The 19,158-nt window shown below is 41.0% G+C and overlaps 1 protein-coding gene across 2 annotated transcripts in view; it reads left to right on the plus strand.

Annotated features, from left to right (window-relative positions):
• Positions 1-19,158, plus strand: part of LOC117514074 (soluble guanylate cyclase 88E-like) — a 69,298-nt gene that overhangs the window by 6,594 nt on the left and 43,546 nt on the right. For both annotated transcript variants that reach the window (XM_034174363.1, XM_034174364.1), the window contains 6 exons: positions 784-916; positions 4,217-4,391; positions 8,047-8,138; positions 13,105-13,362; positions 13,481-13,625; positions 15,876-16,001. In XM_034174363.1, the coding sequence (XP_034030254.1) occupies positions 784-916; positions 4,217-4,391; positions 8,047-8,138; positions 13,105-13,362; positions 13,481-13,625; positions 15,876-16,001 (929 nt within the window). The remainder of the gene's footprint in view (positions 1-783; positions 917-4,216; positions 4,392-8,046; positions 8,139-13,104; positions 13,363-13,480; positions 13,626-15,875; positions 16,002-19,158) is intronic.

The raw sequence follows: 19,158 nt of genomic DNA on the forward strand, positions 1-19,158 counted from the left end.
CAATTATTGGTTGAGCTAATAGGATTAATAAATGGAATAGTTTTTATTGTGTTGAATGTTTGGTCTCCAATGTAAAGGTCAAACAAGGTCAGTGTCCATTGAATTCTATGACATGTGACATATGTTACCCTGTAACATGATAACTAAGTATGATACATGGTCCAAACTATTCCTTTTTAAAACCCTGTTAACTCAACTAATAATTTGCATCATTTTTTAACAAAATAGGAGCCACTTTAACTTTTGACCCCTGTACAAACTGAAACTGACCTGTCACCATTTTTGCTGTTTTTACCCCATAACTCCTGATCATTCAGTCATAGATACCCCAAACTATACCTTTTTGGAATCTTTGCAATCAGACAAATAATGTGGTGTAGTTTTCAAAATGATTTGAGCATTTTTAATTTTGACCCCTGTGTAATTCTTCAATTGACCCCTATTGAAAATTCAAGTGAACCAGTCGTTTTTTTCAAAAGAGTACGGTAATGTCTAAGGAGTATTTGTGCCAACTTTGGTGCTTGTATTACCATTTGCACAATTTTTCTGTAAATATTCTCTTAGCTGCTGCACTAGTCTTGAACCAGGAAATTCTGCTTTGGAACCAATAAATTTCCTGGATGTTCCTGAAGTTAAAAGGATTCTTTCTTGGCATGTGTAACACTCCTCGACCATGTTTCTTGAAAAGTAGTCCACAGGTTTTTCATTAATCCTAGTGAGACATAAACCAACATAAATGTCGATACAGCGGTAATAAATTATATTACCCCTCCTTTTCTGCAGTGATAACCTGATCCTCCGGTTGGCAAAAGCAGCAGGTGAGGTTCTAGGAAAGACCCACGATGAATTGATGTACGCATTTGGTGTCTACATGGTCAAGAGGATTGGAAACTATGGATATGAGAGAATACTTAAGGTAATCCCATTATCTTTTTTTTTCTTCAGTTATCAATAAAAAAAAAAATGCTTTCCTATTTCAAAATTTTATTCAGCAGATACCAGTTCTGGAGTTTGTGAGAAATTTTGAGGAAAAAAGGTATCTGGCTCTGAGAATGTGACACATCTCAAGAATAAATATACGTTTGTGCAAGCATGAGTATTACCACTGCTTTCCAAAACTCATATGATCATCAAAAAAATAGAAGTGCATCAGTAGTTTGGTTGACAGAAAGTCCGTAGGAGTTTCAGTGTTCCACACAACAAAACAATGAGTAAGTAGGACTAGTGATGACAACATAATAGGTATGTGTTACAACAAGCAGCTTCAGAAGATCTCTTTTTCTTGGCAGAACTATAGGGTGGTATTATTATTTAGTGAAGGGATGACAATTTCATGAATGTAAAAATACAGACATCATAATGTAAATTATAAATGCCTGCAACATATAGTTTTTGGCACAACATTACATAAACTGCATCTGGAAAGTATTCACAGTACTTCACTTTTCCCACATTTTGTTATGTTATAGCCTTATTCCAAAAAAGAGTAAATTAATTTTTTCTCCTCACAATTCTACTTGCAACACCCCAAAATGATAACATGAAAATGTTTCTTTTTTTTTTCAAACTTTTTGCTAACTTATTAAAAATTAATTAAGAGATCACATGTACGTAAGTATTCACATGTTTTGCTCAATACTTTTTGATGCACCTTTGGCAGCAATTACAGCCTCAAGTCTTCTTGAATATGATGCCACAATCTTGGCGCACTTATCTTTGGGCAGTTTTGCCCATTCCTCTTTGCAGCAAATCTGAAGCTGTATCAGGTTGGATGTGGAGTGTCGGTGCACAGCCATTTTCAGAACTCTCCAGAGATGTTCATTCAGAATCAGGTCTGAGCTCTGGCTAAGCCACTCAAGGACATTCAGAGTTGTCCTGAAGCCACTCCTTTGATATCTTGGCTGTGTGCTTAGGGTCATTGTCTCACTGAAAGATGAACCGTCACCCCAGTCTGAGGTCAAGAGCACTCTGGAGCAGGTTTTCATCCTGGATGTCTCTGTACATTGCTGCATTCATCTTTCCCTCAATCCTAACTGGTTTCCCAGTTCCTGCTGCTGAAAAACATCCCCACAGCATGATGCTGCCACCACCATGCTTTACTGTTGGGATGGTGCCTGGTTTCCTCCAAACATGACGCCTGGCATTCACACCAAAGAGTTCAACCTTTGTCTCAGACCAGAGAGTTGTGTTTCTCCTGGTCTGAGAGTCCTTCAGATGCCTTTTGGCAAACTCCAGGTGGGCTGTCATGTGCCTTTTATTCAGGGGTGGCTTCCGTCTGGCCACTCTACCATACAGGCCTGATTGGTGGATTCTTGAAGCAGTGGTTGTCGTTCTGGAAGGTTCTCGTCTCTCCACAGAGGAATGCTGGAGCTCTGACAGAGTGACCTTCAGGTTCTTGGTCACCTCCCTGACTAAGGTCCTTCTCTACCTGATCACTCAGTTTCGACGGGCAGCCAGATCTAGGAAGAATCCTATTGGAATTCTCTTGAAATATCCAGTTCTGTGGAAGTTTCATCCATCTAGTTGTTGGTAAGAGGTTTTACTAAGGAAGTCTGAAAATGTTCTCATTCATTTTTCCAGCTACTTTGCACAAATGCAACAATTTAATAGGCAGTAAAACCACCTCCAGCGCATAATGTTATCACTGCCATATGTCACAGATGGGAACAGTGTTCTTGGGGTCAAATGCCTCAGCATTTCCCCTCCAAACATACTTCTGGTCATTGTGGCCAAACAAATCAAACTTTGGGTCATCTCACCATAAAACATTCCTCTAGACATTTGTTGTTGTTCCTTCTGTTTTTTGTTTTTGTCTTCCTTCATACTTTAGCCAAAACTGATGGTGGTAATTTTGGATGAGGAGCTTTTTTCTTGGGCAGCAGTCTTAGTCCATGGCAATGTAAAACTGTCTTGGCTATAGACAATGATACTGTACTAGCAGCTTCCACTTCATGATAGGCCTGCGCCTTGGTAGTTCTTTGGCTGAACCATCTGAACCATTTTCCTCTTAGTTGAGGGTGACAGTCGGGATGTTCTTCAAAACCTTTACAAAAAGGGCTACACCACCCAATACGACTGTTTAACTGATGATGTTGGAATCTGGACCTGGGTGCCACAGTGCAGTGGATGACCCCTCGGCGCCCAGGTCCAGATGATCGTCTTTGGTACAGATTGGATTCATGTGCTGCAAGCATATGCCTTCACAGTACGTTAAAAAAGTAAACAACCTACATACTATTAGACTAGTAGACAGACAACACGGCATAACTAACACTTAATAGACTGACATCTCAACAGTCTAGTCCATGATAAGTATTTGGCATTAACCCATACTGTACGCACCCGATAAATAAGTAGGCACAAATTATTTTTTTTTTTTTTTAAGTTTACAGTGGGAGACTTTATAACGTCTACCAGAGGGCAAGACTCATATTCTGTGTATAGGACATGTGATGACTCGGTCATTAGCTTCTGAGCCAGCCTCAGGACAGACTGGTTATACATAGATTGAAGGGACTGGTGATCTTTCTCTCCAATCACTTTCATAATGGTGTGAATCAGACGACTGAGCTTAATTTTAAGTTGTGCAGTGAGGTTTCCAAACCAGGCTGACATCCCATGCTTGACATATAAACAGATTGGTTTAATACTAGCAGTTGTTAAAACTCACAACAGTTTGGAAAATGGGTGAAAATTTCAAGCAGAATAATATAAAAAGTACACAGATGATGCACTCAGGGTAGCTGCTGCTCTCCTTTAGGTGGGGCTTTTCCCTCACAGTTTCGGAATGTTGGACTGTCATCCCTTTTCTCATTTTCACTAAGTTCTGTTTCATGCATGGAGTTTGGCAAGGAACTGTATAAAGATTCAGATCAGCGGTGATTTTGTGCATGAAATCTCAATTTTTACTCATGATTTCATTCTTCCACAAAAAGGTATGGGTTACAATTATTTATTTTATATGTAAAAAGGAGTGTAGCCACAAAGTTCAGAAGAAATTAAAGCTCAAAAGGTGATTGATGATAAATCAAGGATCTTTATATATGATCTTGAAATAACAGCAAAGCTAGTTCTAATTAACTACAACAAATGACAACTTTTAAGATCAAATCATAAATGAACACATCACAATGAACTGGAAAGAAACTGAAGATAACGTTGTGTTGTTTTTGTTGACAGCATAACTGTGTTGGTGTCCGTAATGTGTTTTTCCCAGGTGTTGGGCCGCAATGTCCGTGACTTCATCAATGAGCTGGACAACCTGCACGAATACTTCCGTTTCTCCTTCCCAAAGGTGCAGCCGCCTAGTTTCTGTGTGGAGGAGGAGTGTGAGACAAGCCTCACTCTGCATTACCGCAGCACCCGCAAGGGCTTCACCCAGTTTGTCAAAGGTACCGCGAAATAAAAGGGTTTCATAAATTAAATAATTGTCTTTATTAATGCAGTGACCAACTGTATTACACAGTGCATCCAGAAAGTATTCACAGCGCTTCACTTTTTCCATATTTTGTTATGTTTTCATCTTCGTCATTTATTGTTAATTAAAATCTTCAACTATACCAATTCAGTTAGTTAATTTTTACACTGCAGAATGTGAGAATATTCATATTGTAATGTAACAGTTTTGGTTTTTCTTAAAATATTTACAGGCCTATAATTGATTGGTCACTCCCAACATTTTGGAGTGTCACAGAATTGTACATCTATAGTTGATTTTAAGAGCATTGTGGGGTATATAAATGACCCTCATTTACATCCAAGCAAGGCTATCTAATTTACCTTTGCATCACTGATGTTTTTATTTAAATATTTTGTTCTGATTATCCAGTAAAATGCCAGAAATAATAGTCAGTGTTTTCACCTGCTTTGCTGCACAGAATAAAATGTGCCAAATGCAAACCAGACCTGAAATTGATCTAAATAATTGTACTTGGTTTAGAACATTTATCTTATGAAAACAGGTTAAAGGAACTCGGAGTTACTACACTAGAAAAGAGAAGAACCAGTGGGGACCTCATTGAAGCTTATAAAATATTAAACTGCCATGAAAATGTTGATTCCAACCATTTTTTTCAATTTAGAGATTATACTGGTCTGAGAGGCCACTCCACTATGTTAAAGGTTATTAGGTCAAGACCGAACATCAAAGAATTTTTTTAGCAACAGAATTGTCACCTTGTGGAACAGTTTTCCTAACCACGTCATTAACTCGCCCAGTGTCAATGTTTTTAAAGAGAGGTATGATCGGTATTATTATGGATTTTAGGTATTGTTACGGTTTTTAGGCATTTAACCTAGGTGGTTTGTTTTTATGTGCTATTATATCAATTGCATTTTTTAAACTATTTTAAAGTTGGATGTATTTTATGTACTAATTGTGCAGTTAGTATTATTATGGTTTTAATTATTACTCTTGATTTTAACTTTTGATGTTTGCTTTTCCATACTACAACCCCAATTCCAATGAAGTTGGGACGTTGTGTGAAATGTAAATAAAAACAGAATACAATGATTTGAAAAATCCTCTTCAACCTATATTCAATTGAATACACCACCAAGACAAGATATTTAATGTTCAAACTGAAACTTTATTGTTTTTGTGCAAATATTTGCTCATTTTGAAATGGATGCCTGCAATACGTTTCAAAAAAGCTGGGACAGTGGTATGTTTACCACTGTGTTACATCACCTTTCCTTCTAATAACACTCAGTAAGCTTCTGGGAAGTGAGAACACTAATTGTTGAAGCTTTGTAGGTGGAATTCTTTCCCATTCTTGCTTGATGTACGACTTCAGTTGTTCAACAGTCCGGGGTCTCTGTTGTCGTATTTTGCGCTTCATAATGCACCACATTTTCAATGGGTGACAGTTCTGGACTGCAGGCAGGCCAGTCTAGTACCCGCACTCTTTTACTACGGAGCCACGCTGAGCCACGTGCAGAATGTGGCTTGACATTGTCTTGCTGAAATAAGCAGGGACGTCCCTGAAAAAGACATTGCTTAGATGGTACCATCACAGATGTGTAGGTTGCCCATGCCATGGATACTAACACACCCCCACACCATCACAGATGCTGCCTTTTGAACTTTGCGCTGGTAACAATCTGGATGGTCTTTTTCCTCTTTTGCCGGAGGACACAACATCCATGATTTCCAAAAACAATTTGAAATGTGGACTCATCAGACCACAGCACACTTTTCCACTTTGTGTCTGTCCATTTCAAATGAGCTCGGGCCCAGAGAAGGCAATGGCGTTTCTGGATGTTGTTGATGTATGGCTTTCGCTTTGCATGGTTTAGTTTTAACTTGCATTTGTAGATGTAGTGACAAGCTGTGTTAACTGACAATAGTTTTCTGAAGTGTTCCTGAGCCCACGCTGTAAGATCCTTTACACAGTGATATCGGTTTTTAATGCAGTGTTGCCTGAGGGATCGAAGGTCACGGGCATTCATTGTTGGTTTTTGGCCTTGCCACTTACGTGTAGAAAGTTCTCCAGGTTCTCTGAATCTTCTGATTATATTATGGACTGTAGATGATGGAATCCCTAAATTCTGTTGTGAAAGTGTAGTGACACGGACCCACAACAGGGGGCACAAATGAACGGACAATAGGAGAAGTTAAATTTGAACGCTTTACTGTTGTGAATGCCACAACTACACACAGCAGATTATAGAATGAATACAAGGTCAATTAATAAAGGTGTCGTGTGGGCAGGCTCGACGATAGGAGACGTCCGTCTGGAGAAGAACCGGAACCACACGATTTCCTCCGCCACCGAACCAGGAGGATACTGGAGCCGGCAGGTCCCGAGTTCCCCAGGTGGCCACCGTCTCCGCATGTTGGATCTGGTACTGCTGGCGAAGAGCAAACATAGTCAGGTGTGGGTGTGTGTGCACCCCGTAACAAGGATGGTGGTTATTCCACCTCCACCTCTAATCACATGCTCGTGTAGCTCCTGTCTAATTACTTATCTGGCGGAATGCAGAGCGAAGCAGTCGCAGCATACACCGGTCCTTCAGGAAGACAGCTGCAAACAATGTATCCACAAACAACGTTTAGGAATTCTCAGGCTGAGAGTGTTACCTCCTTGGAAGAACGATATCTCGGCGACGTGGTGGAGGTGTCGTCCTGCTTTTATGCGGGGTGAGGCGCAGATGATTGGTGACAGCTGTCATAGCCGATGAGTGACAGCTGTCAACCCGGCCGCTCTTGGAAGGTGGCAGCGCCCTCCAGTGCCTGAAGCCCGCACTTCAGACAGGGCGCCCTCTGGTGGTGGGCCAGCAGTACCTCCTCTTCTGGCGGCACACACAACAAATTCCTTGCAATTGAACGTTGAGAAACAAACTGTTGGACTATTTTTTTCATGCAGTTGTTCACAAAGTGGTGATTCTCACCCCATCTTTGCTTGAGAATGGCTGAGCCTTTTGGGATGCTCCTTTTATACCAATATCATCAATCATGACACTCACCTGTTTCCAATTAGGTGTTTTTTGAGCATTCAACTCACCTGTTTCCAATTAGGTGTTTTTTGAGCATTCATCAACTTTCCCAGTCTTTTGTTGCCCCATCCCAACTTTTTGAAACGTGTTGCAGGCATCCATTTCAAAATGAGCAATTATTTGCACAAAAACAATAAAGTTTATCAGTATGAACATTAAATATCTTGTCCTGTGTTGTCTTTTCAAATCATTGTATTGTGTTTTTATTTACATTTTACACAATATCCCAACTTCATTGGACTTGGGGTTGTATTTGTGCTTTTTTTTATCACACAATAAAATGTTGAGTCTTAATGTTAAATACAAATTGCCCAGTTCAATGAAAAATACAAAAAAAACTAAAGCATATCACATATATATTAAAATCATGCAAATTGAATACGGGAGCAACATTACTGATCCCAAATAAAACCATCTTTCTGGTATTTTTCTGAAAATTGCTTTTATATATTGAGAATCTGAAGTGTGTGTATATCGTACGGGACATCATCACTCACCTTTGTGCATAAACTAAACTCTGTGACCTCTGTGTGTTATTGACCGCTGCAGGACAGCTCTCTCAAGTGGGACGTCAGTTCTACAACACAGACATTGAGGTGGAGATCCTGTCTAAAGAGGAAACTGAGAAAATGACGTATGTGGTATGTACTGTGGATTAGGTGGAGTGTTCGTGAAATGATAAGAGTGTCTGACCTTGACCCTGTCTAGTCAGTATGGGAATGATTTCATTACCCTCAGTGAGACACCAGGAGGAGCGTTTGTTTATTCTCAGACATCAAGTGTTTATTGGATGAAGATAAGTGTTTATTGAAATTGGACTCTGGGTAACCTGTTGTGTGGGCCGCTGAAGAGGAGGTACTGCTGGCCCACCACCACCAGAGGGCGCCCTGCCTGGAGTGCGGGCTCCAGGCACCAGAGGGCGCTGCCGCCTTATGGGAGTAGCCTGGGTGACAGCTGTCACCCATCACCAGACACAGCTGTTCCACTCAGCACAGAGGTATATCAGGAGGACGGCGTCTCCACCTCAGTGCCGAGATATCGCCTTACGTTAGAGGTAACGATTCTCTGCTACATTATATTGTCTCTCTGAGTTTTGCAGAACAGCTGACTACTAAAAGATAAGTACTCACCTTTCTGCAGTATTGACGTGAGGTGGAGTCAGCTTCTTCCCTCTCTGTGTACTGGGTGCAGCCGCATCCACACCTGTGTGTTTGTTCTCTTGCCAGCAGTACCGGATCCGACGAGCGGAGGCAGTGGCCACCTGGGAATTTGGGACTTGGCGGTTCCAGTATTTCCAGGGTTCGGTGGCAGGGGAAATCTGGGTGGTTCCGGCTCGACTTGGACGGACGTCTCCTACCTTCGAGCCTGCCCACACGACACCAGTGGAATTCGGTGTAAACCCAAATTGTCAATTGTTGTATTGGTTGTGCACTTTCACGACAGTAAAACTTGTTATTTACTTTCTCCATTGTCCGTTCATTGCGCCCCCTGTTGTGGGTCCGTGTTCCAACACTTTCACAACATAAACTCTGAATTTACAGCAGGGTGATTAGACATGCAGCGTAACAATAATTACGAATCTTGTCAAATATTTCTGAAGACCAGCATCAACTAAATTTGTTAACTGTGTTAAATGTGTCTCTTTTATATTTTGTGTGCCCGTGTACTTTACAGTTCCAGTTCAGCAGGAGCTACTGATCCTTGAGGACAGATCGCTTGTTTTGCTTGCTGATATTCTTGGGAGTTGTTTTTCCAGATGTTAATCTAAGAGCTAAATTATTCAAGCAAATGCAACTTTAGTTATATTTTTAGTGCAGCGGATAACTGAAAAAAATGGTGACAAAGGTCAGTTACAGTTTGTACAGTGGTCAACAGTTAAAGTTCCTTCAATATTGGTAAAAAGTGATGCAAATTATTGGTTGAGCTAATAGGATTAATAATGAAATAGTTTTGACTGTGTTGAATGCTTGGTCTCCAAAGTAAAGGTCAAACAAGGTCAACGTCTTGTCAACTTGGACATGTGACATATGTGACCCCGTAATGTGATAACTAAGCATGATACATGGTCCAAACTATTCCTTTTTAAAACCCTGTTAACTCACCTAATAATTTGTATAATTTTTACCAAAATAGGAGCAACTTTAACTTTTGACCCCTGTACAAACTGAAACTGGCCTTTGCTGTTTTTACCCCATAACTGTTGGGAAAGTGCAACGACACGGACTCACAACAGGGGGCGTAAATGAACGGACAATAGATGAGCCAAAATACAACACTTTACTGTTGTGAAATGTGCACAACGAGAATACAGACAAACACAGAATTTGGGTTACAATCAAAATGTACAAGGTGACGTGTGGGCAGGCTCGAGGGTAGGACACGTCTGTCCCAAGAAGAACTGGATCCCACACGATTTCCACTGCCACCGAACCCGAAGGATACTGGAGCCGCCAAGTCCTGAGTCCCCAGGTGGTCACCGTCTCCGACTGTCGGATCTGGTACGCTGGCAGGATGCAGAGAAACAGATATGATGAGTGTGTGGAAACACACCCAGTAAACAGTCAGCTGGAACAATAGTTTCTGTTACGGTGGGAAAGACACCTCCACCTCAAGTACACAGTTTATGCAGAGTCTGTATTCCTACTTATTGAAGTTCGGAGTGAGGAGTGAAGTGCGTCACTCCTCCACCATCCGCGAACCCAGCCTCCAGCTGAAAGTAGCGAGCAAGACACCTGCAAACAGTTCAACAAACACGAAAACAAGTAATGTGCGTCAGCACAACAACGGCTGAGAATTTACCTCGTAGGTAGACAATATCTCGGCGATGAGGTGGAGATGTCGTCCGGCTTGTATAGTGTGGTTGATGACCTGGTGATTGGTGACAACTGTCACAGTGATGAGTGACAGCTGTCACCTCCGGCTGTTCTTGAGCGGCGGCAGTGCCCTCTCGTGCCTGAAGCCCGCACTTCAGGCAGGGCACCCTTTGGTAGTGGGCCAGCAGTACCTCCTCTTCAGCGGCCCACACAACAATAACTCCTGAACATTTAGTCATAGATAGTCCAAACTATACCTTTTTGGAATCTTTATGATCAGACAAATAATGTGGTGTAGTTTTCAATTTCATTGGAGCATTTTTAAATTTTGACCACTGTCTAATTCTTCAATTGACCCCTACCTGGCTGCCTACTGAAAACTCAAGTAGCCAGTCATTTTTTCAAAAGAGTAATGTCTAAGACGTACGAGGTCTGTCCAAAAAGTATCGGACCTTTTTATTTTTTGCAAAAACCATATGGATATGAATCACGTGTGATTGCATCAGCCAAGCTTGAACCTTCATGCGCATGCATGCGTTTTTTCACGCCTGTTGGTTGCGTCATTCACCTGTGAGCAGGCTTTGTGTGAGCACTTGTCCACCCCTCTCGTCAGATTTTTATTGCGAATAAATGTCTGAGCGATTTGGAGCTTTGCTGCATCAAATTTTTCCAGAAACTGTGAGAGACCTCCAGCTGGACACCATTCGGAAAATTTTGATGGCTTTCAGTGACGATTTTATGGGGATTACACAGATTAAGGAGTGCTCCAGCCAGTTTAAAGACCGCCCACAGCGTCTGAGAGCGTGGCGCGCTCCGAGCGCCGATCGACAGACTCAAACCCGACACAAACAACCAGATAATTTCCAACGTGAAGGCTTTGTTGATCCGGGACGTCGTCTAACTTTCACAAAAAAGGCAGAAGGCATGGACATCAGCACTTTTTCAGCACATTCTACTGTTACAGGAGTTTTTTTCATGGAAAGAGAAGTGGAGGATTGCGCCACCATGCCGCTCATGGCGCGGGACAAAACCACCTCCAAGTTGGTCTCACAGGACGGCTTTCAGGTGGCTTTCAGACGGCTTCTGGTTGCTTTTCAGTCGTGTGAGTATCCGAGAAATTGTGCATGAGCTGGACATGCCCCAACATGTCCTGTGAGGCTTCATCACGTCTGTCTCAATGTGCCGAAAAAGTGCTGATGTCCACGTCTTCCGCAATTCCTGTGCTAGTCAGACGACATACCGGATCAAGACAGCATCCAGTTTAGAAATGAACGGCACATTCCACTGTTACAGGAGTTTTTGTCATGGAAAGAGGAGTGTTACTAGTTGGCCCGTTTGAATAGCCCCCTGGGTGCTCCAATGAGTACATACTATTCGGCGCCCTGCGCCATAACACACGGCGATCAGTGAAAGCAGACGGAGCAGACAGAGAGCCTCTGATGACAATCTCACATGCTCAAACAAAGAGTGTGTAACTATCAGGATTGCTCCACTAGTTTGCATGTGAATGTTACTAGATAACTCTGTTGCTTTGTTGGCGTAAAGCACTGTTTATCATATCAATGGAGCGAGGGGGAGGGCCGCTCCTCAGACTGAAAGTGGGCCAAAGTTTGTTGAAAGCTGCTTGAGGAGCAGCACAGAACAGTCCAAATCACAATAGTAGAAGATTGTGTTGTGATACTTTGAGATGAAGACAAAAAAAAAAACAAAAAAAAAACGCATAGACCATTTTGTATATATTGTTCAAAATGTGCATTTGTTTATTGTTTGAACATTTTTGTTGCACAGTCTTTCACACAAGACCTCAAATTACCTTTATAAAGTGTCAGAACAGTTGTTTATTATAGTTTGCTGTGTTTTTTGAATAAATGTGTGTGGAAAATTATTTCCCGCTTTACTTTTTTCTTTCTTATTTTTGATTGTAAATAAAACACAACAAAAGCATATATATTATGAAAGCACAGGTTGTCCTGAAAAAAAAAGAGACATAAACCTTGATTGTTGGCTGCAGGGTTAGCTGTTAACAGCAATAATAAAAACATTTATGCCAGGCGAGTGAACTGTCCAAAAAATGCCCTTGGACCCCAGAAGGTTAAAACTGCACTCCAGTCATCATCTACCTCAGCGACAGATATCTGAAGCTTTTGTACAACAATCATTTCCATGTAAATTCAGCATTATTTCATCATAAAAGATGGAGGAAGTGATCAGAGCGCCACGGCTACATAAGCTGCTAGTTGATGCATTCACCGCGCGTCGACCATTTCAAAGCGTCACAGAGTATTGCCTTGTTTCTGCTTAAAACGGCCTAATTTCTGCTTAAAACTGACTTTAGAATGATTTAAGAGGTTTTACCTTGTCATCTGATGGCTAATAATCCCATTAATCCATTTGATCACTTTGGGTGAAGAGATGGGCAGCTGAGCTCTGAAATGATGCATGCACAGTGGAGGCAGGGCGGACCATTCGGTCTGCGACACCAGTTCAAGGCCACTCCAGCCCCTTCTTCATGTAATGTGGAGTTGCTTCAGGAAGGGCACCTGGCATCAACATTGTGCCAGGTCCACCTTGGATCTGCTGTGGCAACCCCAAGTGAAAAAACAAGGCAGAAGCTGAAGGGACTTACTTACCAGTGAAATCACACTAGTGATGTAATCAACAGTACAAAGAAACACACACAACTGGGGGACCTATGGGTGTCCTATGCGGGATGCAGGACACGGAGGTAGATGCCGGACGGTTGGCAGCTCTCCAAGTTTCAAATGTATCAAGGTTACATTTCCTCCATGTCCAGGTGTACAAGATGAACTTTGACAATGCCGCCTTTAAGCACCGCATGCCGCAGCAGAAGACGGCACCAAGCTACGAGAAGCTGCCAATGAAGCGTGGTATCTTCTTTGACATGTTCCCCTTCAGCGTTATTTTCCGCCGTGACATGACCATGTATCGCATCGGTGACGGCCTTAAGGAGGTGTTCTCTGACCTTCAGGGAAAGAAAGTCAACGAGGAATTCTCTCTGGTCAGACCCATGCTAGAGTTCAGCTGGGACAATGTGAGTTTGGAAGCAGAAAATGAACTCGGGTCGACTTAATTGTGAATTTGTTCAATCTCAGACTTATTTCTCTCGATGCGGTCACTGCCACAAACATCACTTTTCTTGCTCCCATCAGATCTACACACATTTAAACAATGTGTTTGAGCTGGTGTCTAAAGCCGTGGTGGAAAGCAAACAGAAGGTCAGCATCCCGAAACAGAACAAAGAAGAGACAAATGAGAAAGAGGAGAGCGAGAAAGTAAAGAAGCAAGATGACAAAGGTAAAAAAGGTACAAAGACTTTTTAATTTCATGGGTTTGAATTTTGTCTGAATGATTTTGGTGATGATGTGTTTACAATGGCAAAGTTTTCCTTGTCTGAAGTGAAGAAAATGATGTTGAAGTTGCGTCAGGAAGGGCATCCAGCATAAAACTTGTGCCAATTCAATGTGCAGAGCCACCTTGGATCTGCTGTGGCGCCCCCGAGTGAAAACAATGGAGAGGCCAAAGGGACTTAACTTTTTAAGAATGGTAATGATGAGCTGACTTTGCTGGGATAGTCTTCTGCTGTCTGTGTTTCAGTCATAAGTCATGAGGCGGGGTAAACCCTGTGTCAGGTTCTGCCCCGGCCCGAGGTTTATGTCTGGGTTTACTTCTTGATTTCCACTGAGGATTTTCGGTTTTATTTTTCATATGTTTATACTTTGTCATTGAAGTCTCAGTTTGGTTCTGTTTATTTATTTTCTTTGTGTAATGCTTTTGGTCACAGGTTTCATTCTTTGGTTTTCATCTATTCTTGTAGTCATTCATTGCATTGTCTGTATTCAGTAGTCTCTAGTTTTCTTTTCTATTCATCATTTATTTTCTGTTTAGCCAATAGTTCGTTTTGCCACTTTTATTATCGTTCATTGTATTCACTTTTATTCTTTAGCCAGTATCAGTTCCATTCTAGCTTTGGTTATAGTTATTAGTTTTCTTGTTTTCCACTTTTTAGACTAGTCACGTTATTTCCTAGTTTTGCCCCTTTTGTTTTGTTCACATTAATTATTGTTTGTCTTGAGCACGTCACATTTTTTCACCATTGGTTTTTCTGTCACTTATTTATCTTACTCCAGTCTGCTTTGCTTTTTGTCTCACGGCACCCTCTTGCACCTGCCCTTGTCTTTCTTGGTCACACCCCTTACAGAACCTTCCTCACACCTACTCCTCATTTAAACCCTCACAGTCTCACAGTCCCTCGCCCGATTGTTGACTTTGTTCACTTTCCAGCCTCACGTTCATGTCCTGTTTGCCTAGTAGGTTTTTGACCTTGCTTGTTTGTGTCATTGTCCACCTAGCCGTCACCCCGAACTCTGCTTGTTTTTGACTCTGCCTCTGTTTCTGCCTTTTGTACACCTTGACGCTGTGTGTTTGACCTCAACTCGTTTTTTGGACCACGTCCCTGCTTGTACCCTGCTTGATACCTCTGCCTTATTGTCTGAATTCCTGTGTACCGAGTCTCCTGCCTGTTTGCCAGATAAAGCCTTTTATTCCTTCCAAACCATTATGTCTGCAAGTCTGCATTTGCCTCCTACTGCTTACTGCGCCAAGCCACCATGAGCCCTGACACCCTGGACAGGATGCCAGTCTATCACAAAGCCACATATAGACAGAAAAACACATGAACACTCACACACCTACTGTTAATTTAGAATCCACAAACCACCTAACCTGCATGTCTTTGGAAGTGGGAGGAAGCCGGAGCAGCCGGAGGGAACCCACGCTGGAAGAACATGCAAATTCCACAGAGAAAGGACCAGGTGGGAAAGGATCCCAGGACCTTCTGGCAGGGGTGGTGACAAAGCAAGCAGGGGTGGTGGTCAAGCAGTTAAGTGTGCTTATTTCCAGTATGGAAGGTTCCTGGCTCAAAGCCAATATGGAGTTATGTCAGGAAGGGCATTCTTTGTACAACTTGTTCCAAATCAACATGCAAATCCACCTCATATCTGCTGTTGCGCCCCTGAGTGAAAACAAGGGAGGTGCCGAAAGGACTTACATATATATTATGTGTTGAAATCATTTTTTGGAAAATGAAAAGGTGATGGAGTCTGCAAATACACACATACACACACAAGCTTCCTATATTGTAAAATGTAGATAGGGGAAAAGTGAAGTTGTTTATCATCAGGAAGTCTTTTGTGTTCCCCCTCAAGTAGGTTAATGCTTGGAATATTAATTTTTAATATGAGCACATTAAAATGTGAAAATTAATGTGTCAGGTTTTCCCAGATGGCCATTAATTTCCAAACATTCATGCATTAATTACTGCAAGAACATGTGAATTAATTAAGGCCAGGAAAATTACAGGGCTTCACACACACACACACACACACACACACACACACACACACACACACACACACACACACACACACACACACATTGGGGTTGGTGTACTGTATAAGGTTGGAATAATTAAAGCGTTAACATTTCTGTTCTTTTATAAATTGAACAATATACCTCACAATAATTTACACCCTGGTTCATTCTCAGAGCAAAATCCAGCAGAGGAGGTGAAGGGGAATGACCAGGAGTACAGCAACACTGTCAACCAGTATAACAGCTCTACCAACGCTGCAGGAGAAGACATTGAATTGTTGGCATTCCAGACTGTCACGGGTCAGAACAGTTTACACTTTAACCTTTGTATCCAAATAAGGCTTTCATTTTTCAACTCAATCCTTTATTTTGTATTATGACATGTTTTTATCACTAATAGCAAATGGTGGGCACAGCTAACCGAAATGTTAGCTTCGATAACCATGAATCCTCTAACTGAAAAGTTAGCTTTTATAATGCTAAACCGATAAACCGCAAAAAAATTAGCGGATGTTACCTCTAACTGCTAACTTTTAGTATTGACCCAGTCGCGGCCGCATCGGATTACACTGTTGAGAAACCAGTTTCAAGTTTAAGCCCCGCAGGGGCTGCTGGGTAAAGTCAGGATCACAAACACAAAATTAACGCACGAAAAATAAATAAAAATAAATAAAGCCCCAAACACTGTCATCATCTTTATCAAAAGCAGGAAACTGCAGTATTAGATGTCACAGTTTATCTCTGTATTATATATATAAAATATTCAGGAATGGCTCACCCGTGTTGTGTTGAATGCGACCTGTAAAATCTACATTTCAATCATCGCATTTAGCTACCCCACTGAAGAAATCCCACATAAGTTTTATCTTACATAAAAATACAGCAATAAGTGTCTTTTCACTTTAAAAAAGTAAAAAATTTGCATGTACATGCTGTCTTTAAAGGAGGCACATAACTGTCGATTTACGTTACAGGAGCTCTTCTAGGCAGAACATCAGCCTGACTTAGGGTTGCCAACTCTCTGAAAAATAAATAAGGGACACCTCACTGGCAGGGCTGACCGGCCCATGGAAATATAGACTGGAATGGACATGCGCGCCTCTATCTATTAGCGTCACTCAGGACAGGAAGGCGCCATTACTAAGGGTGGAAATGTGCAGCTCATCAATAATAAACTGACCGCTTTTTTTGCACTAGCGTCACTATTTCTTAATGGATTTTAATAAATGTAGGCTTGTTTCAAAGCCCTTTGAAAGCTCTTTCCAATGCATGTGTGGGTTAAAAAAAAACTTTTATGTAAAATGCAGAAATTTGGGGAAATTACGACAAACTGTGCTGCTTTTCTCGCTCTATTGTCGCTATTTGTTAACAGATTTTAATAAAAGTAGGCTTGTTTTAAAGCCCTTTCATTGCTCTTTCTAATGAACCCATACATGTCTAGGTAGAAAATGTTTTATGTAAAGTGTAGAAATTTGTAGAAAATATTCCATTCTGTTCATTTACTGTGATTTTTTTCCCTGTCATAATTCTCGATGGATTTTTATAAATGAAGCCTTGTAAGTTGTATTCATGCTAATTAAAAGGTCTAACAAACCCATACATATCTAGATAAAAAAATCCTTATGTATTAAAATATTAATCTGAAGTATGCCTTGCCATTGTGCTCATTTACCTTGCTGCTTTTTCCACTGTAATATTACTGCTAGTCTTTTAATGACAACAACATATATATGATTTTTACTAACATTTTATTACAAGTAGATATAAAGCCATTCAGAATTTATGACTTTTGACCCTCAGTCAGGGTAAAAAGTACCTCCTCCATCCCCTCCAACCACACTGTTAAAATTTAAATGCCTCCTGTGACCACCATGTACATATCATATTAAACAACAGCTGCAAGTATATATATATATATATAGACATAAATATATTTAAACATTTTTGTTTCAGCATGTGAACGCAGCTTAATGAAAAGAACTTATGGCGTTGAGTTATAGTCTCAGTATATTGACATTAAATTGCGGCATAACGACTTTAAAATATACATTTGTTTTACATAATTAATCAATCAATTTTAAATATATAGCGCCAAATCACAACAAACAGTTGCCCCAGAGCAAAAAGAGAAAGAAACACTCAGTGCATCATGGGAATCCCCCAGCAGTCTAAGTCTATAGCAGCATAACTAAGGGATGGTTCAGGGTCACCTGATCCAGCCCTAACTATAAGCTTTAGCAAAAAGGAAAGTTTTAAGCCTAATCTTAAAAGTAGAGAGGGTGTCTGTCTCCCTGATCCGAATTGGGAGCTGGTTCCACAGGAGAGCAGCCTGAAAGCTGAAGGCTCTGCCTCCCATTCTACTCTTACAAACCCTAGGAACTACAAGTAAGCCTGCAGTCTGAGAGCGAAGCGCTCTATTGGGGTGATATGGTACTATGAGGTCCCTAAGATAAGATGGGACCTGATTATTCAAAACCTTATAAGTAAGAAGAAGAATTTTAAATTCTATTCTAGAATTAACAGGAAGCCAATGAAGAGAGGCCAATATGGGTGAGATATGCTCTCTCCTTCTAGTCCCCGCTAGTACTCTAGCTGCAGCATTTTGAATTAACTGAAGGCTTTTCAGGGAACTTTTAGGACAACCTGATAATAATGAATTACAATAGTCCAGCCTAGAGGAAATAAATGCATGAATTAGTTTTTCAGCATCACTCTGAGACAAGACCTTTCTAATTTTAGAGATATTGCGTAAATGCAAAAAAGCAGTCCTACATATTTGTTTAATATGCGCATTGAATGACATATCCTGATCAAAAATGACTCCAAGATTTCTCACAGTATTACTAGAGGTCAGGGTAATGCCATCCAGAGTAAGGATCTGGTTAGACACCATGTTTCTAAGATTTGTGGGGCCAAGTACAATAACTTCAGTTTTATCTGAGTTTAAAAGCAGGAAATTAGAGGTCATCCATGTCTTTATGTCTGTAAGACAATCCTGCAGTTTAGCTAATTGGTGTGTGTCCTCTGGCTTCATGGATAGATAAAGCTGGGTATCATCTGCGTAACAATGAAAATTTAAGCAATGCCTTCTAATAATACTGCCTAAGGGAAGCATGTATAAAGTGAATAAAATTGGTCCTAGCACAGAACCTTGTGGAACTCCATAATTAACCTTAGTCTGTGAAGAAGATTCCCCATTTACATGAACAAATTGTAATCTATTAGATAAATATGATTCAAACCACCGCAGCGCAGTGCCTTTAATACCTATGGCATGCTCTAATCTCTGTAATAAAATTTTATGGTCAACAGTATCAAAAGCAGCACTGAGGTCTAACAGAACAAGCACAGAGATGAGTCCACTGTCTGAGGCCATAAGAAGATCATTTGTAACCTTCACTAATGCTGTTTCTGTACTATGATGAATTCTAAACCCTGACTGAAACTCTTCAAATAG

Source organism: Thalassophryne amazonica, chromosome 7, assembly GCF_902500255.1.
Source record: "Thalassophryne amazonica chromosome 7, fThaAma1.1, whole genome shotgun sequence".
NCBI lineage: Eukaryota > Metazoa > Chordata > Actinopteri > Batrachoidiformes > Batrachoididae > Thalassophryne > Thalassophryne amazonica.